General features: G+C 49.4%; 1 protein-coding gene across 1 annotated transcript; it reads left to right on the forward strand.

Moving 5' to 3' along the window:
• The first annotated feature begins 6,985 nt into the window (after positions 1-6,985).
• LOC147978674 (uncharacterized) lies at positions 6,986-7,579 on the forward strand. The gene has a single exon (XM_087514846.1). It carries the CDS (start codon positions 6,986-6,988, stop codon positions 7,577-7,579), a length of 594 nt encoding a protein of 197 aa, XP_087370972.1.
• The last annotated feature ends 2,892 nt before the right edge of the window (positions 7,580-10,471 follow it).

A 10,471-nucleotide genomic window follows, 5' to 3' on the forward strand; every position in this document is an offset into this window, starting at 1 on the left:
CTCTCTTCTTTGTCACTGTATTCATGTAATTTTTCACCACAGCTAGGATGGAAATATGCCATCTGAAGTAAGGAGGGACCGATTCATGGTGGGTGTGTCGCCGACGGAGCCACCAGAGGTACCAGCATCCAGCCGCAATCACCTCCTTTTCCTTTAAGCTTGGCATGATCACCAAAGGTTCCTCCGGCTCCAGCAATAGAAACTCTAAAATGGCGAAGCCTGATCTGTCCACTTGTACTGCAAAGTCGATCCGATCTGACAGGCCCAAACCAGCCCATAGTTTCTTTGCCAAGTCACATTGAAACAACATATGCCTCATATCTTCGGGTCCCTTGTGACACACTGGGCATGCGCCATCAACTGGTATATGCTTATTAGCAAGGATGGATTTCAACGGGATAATTCCCCGCAATGCCCGCCAACAAAAAATCTGAATCTTCCGTGGCACTTGTAACTCCCAAAGCTTCTTCCAAATTGCTACTTGCAAATTACTGGTGGACGCTGAATTTGAAGGATATTGACCCCTGTATTTGTGTGACCATTGTTCATGATAAGCACTCTTCACCGAAAATCTTCCATGCTTTGTTAGGTGCCATGCAATGAAATCATCAAAAGCTTGGAAGTTTAGTGGTATCTGCAGAATTCTCATTGCATCAACAGGGTAAAAGATGTCACACATTAGTTGTTCATCCCACTGAGCAGTAACTGGATCAATAAGCTCCACCACTCTCGAAATTAGGATATGCCCCCGAGGTGTTATCACTTTCCTGTCCAGGCTGGAAGGGATCCATGGATCATCCCATATGTTAACATCTTCTCTTGAACCAATTCGCCAAATATATCCCCTTTTAAAGGTAATCAAACCTGCTATCAAACTCTGCCATGTGAATGAAGACCCATTTTTTGGTCCAGCATGGAGTAGATCTGTATGTGGGTAATATTTTGCCTTCAAAATGCGAGCACAAAAGGACTCCTGATTTGTGAGCAACCTCCAGCACTGCTTCGCAAGCAGTGCCAAGTTAAAAGAGTGTAAATCCCGAAAACCCAAGCCACCATCACACTTTGGTATACATAGCTTCCACCAGGAGAACCAATGCATTTTGTTGTTTTCTTCATCATCTCCCCACCAATATTGAGCAATTACATCCATAATATCTTTACACACTCCCTTTGGTAGACAAAATACTGACATAGCAAAGACAATATTTTGTTCCAACAGGATAGTGGAGTTAGTGCGTGGTTGGGGTGTCTTTACACATGGTGTCAGCCGATGATGATTTGTTTGGGCCTATGATGAGCTTCTGTTTAACGCTAAAATGTGAACTGTTGTTGCAACGCTAACATGGGGCGGCCTACAAAGCTTTTGTTCGCTCAGTTTGGCTCCTTGCTTCTCTTGTTCATTTAGTTTTATCCCCTTGGCCCAGTGCTAAGTCAGAAAAAGAGGCTATCTTTTTTCTGAAAAAGTTAGTTGAATTAAAAGATGTTCAAGGATTTCTAAGAAAATTGCAAAATTTAAAAATTATGAAATTATGAAATAATCATGTATTTTAAATATATTCACGAATTTCACAAAATGTTGGCAAATTAAATAAGTTATCATATTTAAAAAATATTCACAAACTTGAAAAATATCCACAAATTTAATAAATATTAATGAATCTAAAAAATGTGATTCTTTATGTTTTTCATGTTCACAAAAATTAATAAGTACTCATGAATTAAAATGTGTAAAAAAGAAAAGAAAGAAAAATAAAACTAAACAACACACACCATTATAGAAGGGGTCGAATGACCCCACCCCGAAGCATCAGGACACTTCAAATCAAGGGAGCTTAGGGGCTGTTTGGTTCTTGCCAGTGTCGGCCCTGCCAATCTTGTCGAGCCAAATATTTAGCGCGGGATCTGGCCGCCTCAGTTTTGCCAACGATTTTTGCGTCGAAGTGAACTGAAGAAGTTGGGGTGGGTTGGGCGCGCCAAAAAATTGATGCCAATTCAAATAGGGCGCCAAGCCTGGTCAACGACCCAATTTTTTGATCGGCAGCTGAGGGTTGCGATCAAACAGCCCCTTATAGCATCTCTATAGATTGCCAACATATGGCAGTCCACCGAACGATGCTCTGGAAATAATCATACTCCTACTACTGTAGTGTCGACGACACTATCTGAGATCAGCTCAAGCTATGGGGAGAAGAAGCTTCCGATACCTTGCAACTGCTAACGCTTGCCATGACCAGTTGCTGCCAGGGATTTCCCGTTTCTTACCAAACTGAACCTAGGCATTTTATTACGATATGTATTGTGAATCTACCATGACCTTGAAGATCCCAAATTGGTGGCAAGGGGGCGTGCATCTGATGATGCCTGCCATGTTGTCAGCACCCCTGGCCTACAGGGCAGTGACGACCAGCGCTCTCCCCTGCCTCCCAGGCCGGTGCGGGCTCGCCAGGCCAACCGAAGGGTAGTTGGGCCCGAGTGGGTGTAAGCTGGGCCGACCCAGGTAGCCACCTACTTAACCACTCGCTCACGCTACAGCCAGGCATCCAGTGGATCAACGACGGCGGCATGGCTTTTCCTTGTTCCCCTTTCTCTGTATGAACCCCAGCTCGATCGAGATTCTTGTAATCGTTGCTGATTGTACTCTGAGAGATTGCTACCGGTAAAATACATAAATCCCCCACTCTTGCTCCTAACATCTGGTATCAGAGACATCCACCACCTCTTCCCTCGCGCGATCTGGCGCAATTCATCGAGACTCGCCGTCTTCGCCAAGCGCGGTTCCAAATCGAGGCCATGGATCCAACCATGAAGGAGTACATGGAGAAGATCACGACCTCCATGGATGAGTTTCACCTGGAGTTGCGCAGCAACACGGCGGCAATCCACACGCATACCGCCAAGCTGGACGATCTGACGGCCCGGCGGCCCGATCTGGAGCGCCGCGCCGACCTCCTTGCCGATGCGGTGGCGGATCTGCAACAAGGGCGGCTGCCTGCGGCGGCAGCGCCTGGTGTGGCGGCCAAGGAGATCAGCGCCCCCGATCCCAAGCTGGGTACGGGAACTGCGGCAATCTCACAACCACACGGGTCAGCGGACCACGGCGACGCATTCCTTCACCGGGAGCCGGTGCTGGCCACCCCGCCAGCGCCCCTCCCGGGCACTGGTGAGTATTCCCTTCAGTCGCCCGGTCCTATCGCTTCTCCCTTTTTGCACGCAAGTCAATTGCTCGCTGGTTTGGGACAAGCCCACCCTTCTGTAGTATTTCCACAGTTCACCGGCGAAAACCCAAAGTTGTGGAAAACGCTATGCGAACAATACTTCAACATGTTTGGCATTCATTCTGTGTTTTGGGTGCCCATGGCTGCACTCAATTTTTCTGGTACTGCATCCATTTGGTTGCAATCGGTTCAGAACAAGTTGTCTACCTTCGATTGGGAATCATTTGTTGCATTGCTCTGTACACGATTCGGTCGGGATAGACATCAGAACCTGATTAGGCAGTTCTATACAATCCGCCAGACCTCTTCAGTTGTTGAATACATTGAGCGTTTTGAATCAATTATGAATCACTTGGTTTCTTATGCCGACAACACTCATCCTTGCTTTTACATGACTCGTTTTGTCGAGGGACTCCGAGCGGATATTCGTGCGGTGGTTCTGGTGCAGCGACCGCCTGATCTGGATACGGCGTGCTCGCTCGCCTTGCTCCAGGAGGAGGTCGTGGGCTGCTCCTATTCTGTGGCGCCACCGACGCCACCACCGCGTGCGGTGGACACGGGGCCGCGTCCAGGCGGGGCGCTTCCCCTGCCGCTCCCTCTGCCACGCACGACACCGACGCCAGCGGCGCTCGCAGCTGCGGATCGTCGAGGGCTCAACGGCGCACGAGCAGATAGTTCCAAGGTCAAGGCGCTCCGTGAATACCGTCGCGCGCGCGGACTCTGCTTCAAGTGCGGCGAGCGGTGGGGGCAGGATCACACTTGCCCCACCACTGTATAACTTCATGTGGTTGAGGAGCTCCTGGAACTGTTCGGCATCGACTCTGTCAGCGTCAACGAGCAGTCACCACCACCGAAGATGGCGATGGCCATTTCCAAGCATGCTCTGACAGGCGACACTTCTCCGCGCGCGTTTCAAGTTCATGCGTGGCTCCAAGGCCACAAAATCCTCATGTTGGTGGATTCGGGAAGTTCCACATCCTTTGTTGACGCTCAGCTGGCTTCTAAGTTGGAAGGGGTTGTTCCTTTGGCTCGCCCAGGTCGGGTCAAGGTTGCTGGCGGGGGGGGGGGGGGGGGAGCTACAATGCAGTGCATCCATTCCGCAGTGCAAGTGGGTTTCTCAGGGGCATGAATTTGTGACTGACATGAAAGTCCTCTCACTTGGTACTTATGATGCGATCCTCGGAATGGATTGGTTGGAGCAAAACAGCCCCATGACAGTTGACTGGAAAGGCAAACATATCGCGATTCCGTCACCTTCCGGGGTGGTGCATATTCACGGCCATCCTTCAACCTCCTCATGCCCTGTCATCAACATTCTGCAGTTAGACAGTCTCTGTCGTCAGTGGGCAGTTCCACACATGGCGAGGTTGTACCAAGTTGCTTTGGGGGACGGTGAAGAGCAAGATGTCACTTCGGAATGCATTCAGGTTGTACTTGATCAATATCAGGACGTTTTCGGCGAACCAGAAGGGCTTCCCCAAAAGCGCGGTTGTGATCATCATATACCTTTGATGCCAGGGGCACAACCGGTGAATATTCGTCCATACCGGCACAAGCCTGAGCATAAGACAGAAATAAAGAAGTAGGTGGCCGACCTACTCAGGCAGGGGATCATCAGGCGAAGTGCCAGTCCATTCGCATCGCCGGTTATTTTGGTGAAGAAGAAGGATGGAACATGGCGCCTCTGTATTGACTATCGCCAACTCAATGCGATGACCATTGTGCCCAAGTTCCCAGTCCCAGTTATTGAAGAGTTGCTCGATGAACTCCACGGTGCAGTATGGTTCTCGAAGCTGGATCTCCGGGCGGGTTACTATCAGATTAGGATTGCTGAAGGTGATGAGTATAAAACTGCTTTCCAAACTCACTCAGGGCATTTTGAGTTCCTGGTGCTTTCTATGGGCTTAGCAGGAGGACCATCCACTTTCAATGGTGAGATGATTGATACTTTACATCCGGCGCTCCGCAAATTCGTGCTCCTCTTCTTTGATGATATTTTAGTCTTCAGTCGCACTCTGGAGGATCATAAATCTCATCTGGCGCAAGTTCTTCAGCTGCTGCGACGCGATCAGTGGACGCTTAAACCCTCCAAGTGTTGTTTTGGCCAGCAGCGTCTGTCGTATCTCGGGCACATTATCAGTTTGGAAGGAGTTGCCACGGACCCCAGCAAGGTTGCAGCAGTGTCTCAATGGCCCACACCATCAGATACTAAGGAAGTACGCCGGTTCCTTGGGCTTGCTGGTTATTATCGCCGTTTCGTGCGTCATTTTGGAATCATAGCACGGCCTTTGTTTAATCTGCTCAAGAAAGGAGTCCCATTTGTATGGACCCAGGAAACAGAAGAATCCTTCCAGCTCCTTAAGCAAGGGCTTGTCACAGCATCGATGCTTGCCATGCCCAACTTTTCTCAGCCTTTCATTGTCGAGACATATGCTTGTGATCTAGGTGTCGGGGCAATTCTGCAGCAACAAGGTCATCCGATCGCGTATATGAGCAAGGCATTGTGTCCAAAGTACCAGGGACTATCCACTTATGAAAAAGAATACCTGGCGGTGGTCGTGGCAGTGGACCAGTGGCGCCCTTATCTCTAGCATAACGAGTTTGTGATTCAAACGGACCAGCGGAGTCTAACTCATCTTGAGGAGCAAAGATTGACCACCCCCTGGCAGCAGAAAACTTTTACTAAGCTCTTGGGGCTCCGTTACACAATCAGATACAAGAAAGGTGCAGAAAATGGAGGAGCGGATGCCTTGTCGCGAGCCACGCACACTGACCAACTGCATACGGTCTTGTCTTGCACCCCTAGTTGGATGGAGGATATCAGCAGCAGCTATAATGCTAATCCACATGCACAAAAGCTGCTCGAGCAGCTCGCTATTAGGGCAGATCCTAAGGGGCGATTTTCCTTGGAACAAGGCATTCTTCGGTTCAGAGGGCGAATTTGGCTCGGTGGCGCGACTGCTATGCAGCAGCAGGTTATTGCCGCGTTCCATGACACACCGATCGGTGGCCATTCTGGATTTCCAGTCACTTGGCGTCGGGTGCGTCGACTGTTTGCCTGGCCCAAGATGAAGACTCACATACAACACTATGTCAAGTGCTGTCCAACCTGTCAACAGGCGAAACCAGATCGTGCCGCTTATCCAGGGCTGCTCGAACCTTTGCCAGTACCTAAGGAATTCTGGGAAATGATCAGTATGGATTTTGTCGACGGACTGCCATCGTCTGGAGGAGTGAATTGCATCTTGGTCATTGTTGACAAACTGACAAAATTTGCCCACTTCCTTCTGTTGGCTCACCCATATACAGCTTCAGAAGTCGCCCTCCTCTACATGAATCAAGTATACAGGCTACATGGGTTTCCCGGCTCAATCATCTCGGACCATGACCCGGTGTTTACCAGCCACTTCTGGCAGGAGCTATTCAAGTATGCTGGCACTGGCCTTCGAATGAGTTCAGCCAATCATCCGTAGACTGATGGGCAAACTGAGCGTGTTAACCAATGCCTGGAAACATTTCTTCAGTGCTTCACCCAGGCCTGCCCCCGTCGCTGGAGTTTCTGGATTCCTCTTGCCCAATTCTGGTACAATTCTTCTTATCACTCTTCCATTGGCATGTCTCCTTTCCGAGCGATGTACAGGCATGAACCACGGCAGTGGGGAATCACGGCAACAAGCGCTTGTTCAGTGCCAGCGCTGCGCTCTTGGCTGGATGAACGAGCAGTGGTGCAAGACCTACTACAGCAGCATCTGAACCGAGCTCGGCAAGTTATGAAGCAGCAAGCTGACAAGAAGCGTTCGTTCCGGGTGTTTGAAGTGGGAAATCTGGTCTACTTGAAGCTACAACCGTACATCCAGACCTTCGTCGCCCCGCGAGCATGTCACAAGCTCTCATTCCGGTTTTTCGGCCCTTACAAGATCGTCGCTCGAGTGAATGATGTTGCCTACAAGCTGCTGTTGCCGGAGGATGCACAAGTGCACCCGGTCTTTCATGTATCACAACTCCGGAAGGCTCTTGTCCCAGGTATGGAGGTTTCTGCAGATCTTCCGGTTCATTCTGATATTCCTGCTGTACCTGTGAAGATGCTCGAGCAGCGCTGGCGAAGTCGCCGGGGGGCCATGGTGGAGCAAGTCCTCGTTCGTTGGTCCAACCCAGCCGCGGTGCCTGATTCATGGGAGGACCGTGCAGCGCTCCAAGCTCGGTTCCCAGCGGCTGAGGCTTGGGGGCAAGCCTCGACACAAGAAAGGGGGGATGTCAGCACCCCTGGCCTACAGGGCAGTGACGGCCAGCGCTCGCCCCCGCCTCCCAGGCCGGCGCGGGCTCGCCAGGCCAACCGAAGGGTAGTTGGGCCCGAGTGGGTGTAAGCTGGGCCGACCCAGGCAGCCACCTACTTAACGACTCGCTCACGCTACAGCCAGGCATCCAGTGGATCAACGGCGGCGGCATGGCTTTTCCTTGTTCCCCTTTCTCTGTATGAACCGCAGCTCGATCGAAATTTTTGTAATTGTTGCTGATTGTACTCTGAGAGATTGCTACCTATCAAATACATAAATCCCCCACTCTTACTCCTAACACATGTCCTGGGTGTCCGGCCGGCAGTCCGTGGATTGTTGCCATGCACTTGTCCAACGGCGCACGGGTGACATGATTGCCCACCGTTCGCCCCAGCGACCCGCCAGTGGCCACCAGATGCTACTACCACCCCGTGACCGACTAATTACACTAACAAGCATTTCGTTCAAAAAAATACCAAGCAAATTAAAAAAAATCTGAAATTTTGGGATATGAAATCTGGGTATTCGATCTTTTCCCGTGTGAAATTTCGTGAAAAAATACCAGGAAACGTATCTGTGGCAAAAAAGACAAAAAATTCTTATGTATAGAAAAACACTGTTTAGATGGATTTTTGTTCGGACAGTATTTCACACGGGAGTAGATCGAGGACCCAGGTTTGGTATCCCCAAAATTCAGATTTTTTTTGATTTTTTGGTATTTTTTATGATTAATTTTTGTATAGGGGTGTGGAGTACCCAAAAGCTCCTATGTATTTTCCGTGAAGGACGAGGCTTTGGAGCTCTCAGGTGCTCCGCACCCTCATACGAGCATTTCGTTCAGAAAAATATCAAGAAATTAAAAAAAATCTGAAATTTTGGCATATGAATCGTTGTGAATCCTCATGTGTCTCCACAAATGGCTAGCATATTTTGTCAGCACTTCTCTTCCTGCCAGAATAACACCCAGTACGTCGCGATGATAGTTGAGGCTATGGGCAACTAGAAGGGAAGTGAATGCTGTGAATGGCCAGAAGGGAAGTGGGGCTATTTATAGCTGCGAGCGGCTGGAAACTTGGCAGGGGCTAGTAGGGAGCTGAAACTTCCCTTCCGTGTGAGCGGTTTGCCGATGATGCGCTCTCCATATCGAGGCCTCTAGTTGATTCTCCTCGGCCATATATGGAGCATGCTCCATAAATCATGGCGATTTGGGTCCGGATGTCGACTCTGTTAGAGTGGTCTTTTCGGTCAAAATCGTCATATTGGCGATTGTATGTTGATCGGACCAACATGTCAACCATGTTGGATTGCTCTAAGTGTAAGTTATTTTCCTGGCTTGTGTTCCCTAGCCGACTTTCTAGGAAGACGATTTGTAGCACGTAGGTGCGCGGGCACGCAATCCCCTTTTTATTTTTTGCTTCCGATTTTTAATTTTCATATCTTCTCAATGAAGAGTCCAAATTAAATTACGTTTGCATATTCGTCTTTTTGGTGAAAAGGGCTTTCAAATGAGATCCATTTTGAATATGTGACTGACAAAATCTTTCGTTTCACAAGTTGTGGCCGACAAGACATTAAGTTTTAAGTTTTAACTTTCAAAATTTGGTAAGAGCGACCGACACACTCATAGGTTGCAAAACCCGTGACTGACAAAATTGTATGTTTCAGAAACTAAAACTTCAAACTTATTGTGCTCTCGTGCAGGATCCAACGACATTACGAATCGCGGGGCAATCGGGCAACTGCGCAGCTGGGCTCGTGCGTGCCTTTGTACCTTGCTTGTACCTGCGAATTTCCGCGACTTTGCATAACTAATTTGCTCGTCGTGAGTAGCCGCCACTATCTTCGAAGTCCTGAACCCATAACTCATGGTTGCAACGAGTGCTCCTACACAACTACAATGCGTTGCAGTTTTTTCTAGTGTATATGTTCCTCAACACAACATAAGTAAAATGGCTACTTTTTCCTAATAAGGCGGATGTTCGTATATTATGTAAAATGAATCTTTGCAAAAATATCCTTATAGAAATGAAAAATAGATTCAAGTTCTTGGGTGCCGAAATCTTCTTCCTTCCACATTCACCAGCGGTGTGACGTGAGCAAGCTCGCTGTCGCTTCTAGGCATCAGTCTTAGAACTCGCTTAAATTCAGAAGTTTTTACATGTAACAGTTGAAAAGTCGTTGATGACCAAAAGATGTCAACATCACGATTTACGTAGCAAATTATTGCCTCATAGACGAAAAGACTATAGATGGCCTATAGAAGGCCCCATGTTTGGCCAGAGGGTGTCAGGAACACAAATCTCACACGCACCCTGAGGAGGTTGAGACTGGCCAACCTTTGCCTGTCAGAATGGGATTCAAAGGACCAAGACGCATGACCACGTCGTCCGCTCTGTAGGACATGCCAGCAACACAACCCTACAGATGAGAAAGCAAAGGGATTTTTATTTCTGTGCCCCTAGTTCATTAGTTGTACTCATTCATCCCCACTCTGTTAACTTTTGCCCACCTTTTCCTACTTCCTTGCCCGAAACCCTCAGAACATGTTACAACGGATGTTGCCGTCGGGTCAATGCATTTGACCGTTAACTCTAGCGAGTGGGGCCGCTAGGGCCGAGTAGACCTTTGACCGTTACCCGACCGTACATGGTATTCGTATACGTGGGCGCATGCAACTGACCGCGGTTGCGGGGTAGCACGTGTCCATGGGACATGCCCGAAACGTCCCATCGTATAAATGAGGGGGAACCACCTTGCGGCGCATCATCCCTACCATTCCCCCAGGGTTTCCCCCAAATCCACTCCCTACCGCATCGTCTTTCTCTCCCCCACCGGCGTCGTCTCGCTCTCCTCCACTGCCTACACCGCACCATCTCGCTCCCCCCACCGCATCCTCTTCCTCACCTTCATCGCCTCCATCTGCCCGGAGATGGCCGCAACTCGTGGCGACGCCGGCGCAGCGGCCGAAGATGTGGTCGAGCT

This window comes from Triticum urartu, chromosome 3A (assembly GCF_056163025.1).
Source record: "Triticum urartu cultivar PI428250 chromosome 3A, HENAU_Tu73, whole genome shotgun sequence".
In the NCBI taxonomy this organism is placed as follows: domain Eukaryota; kingdom Viridiplantae; phylum Streptophyta; class Magnoliopsida; order Poales; family Poaceae; genus Triticum; species Triticum urartu.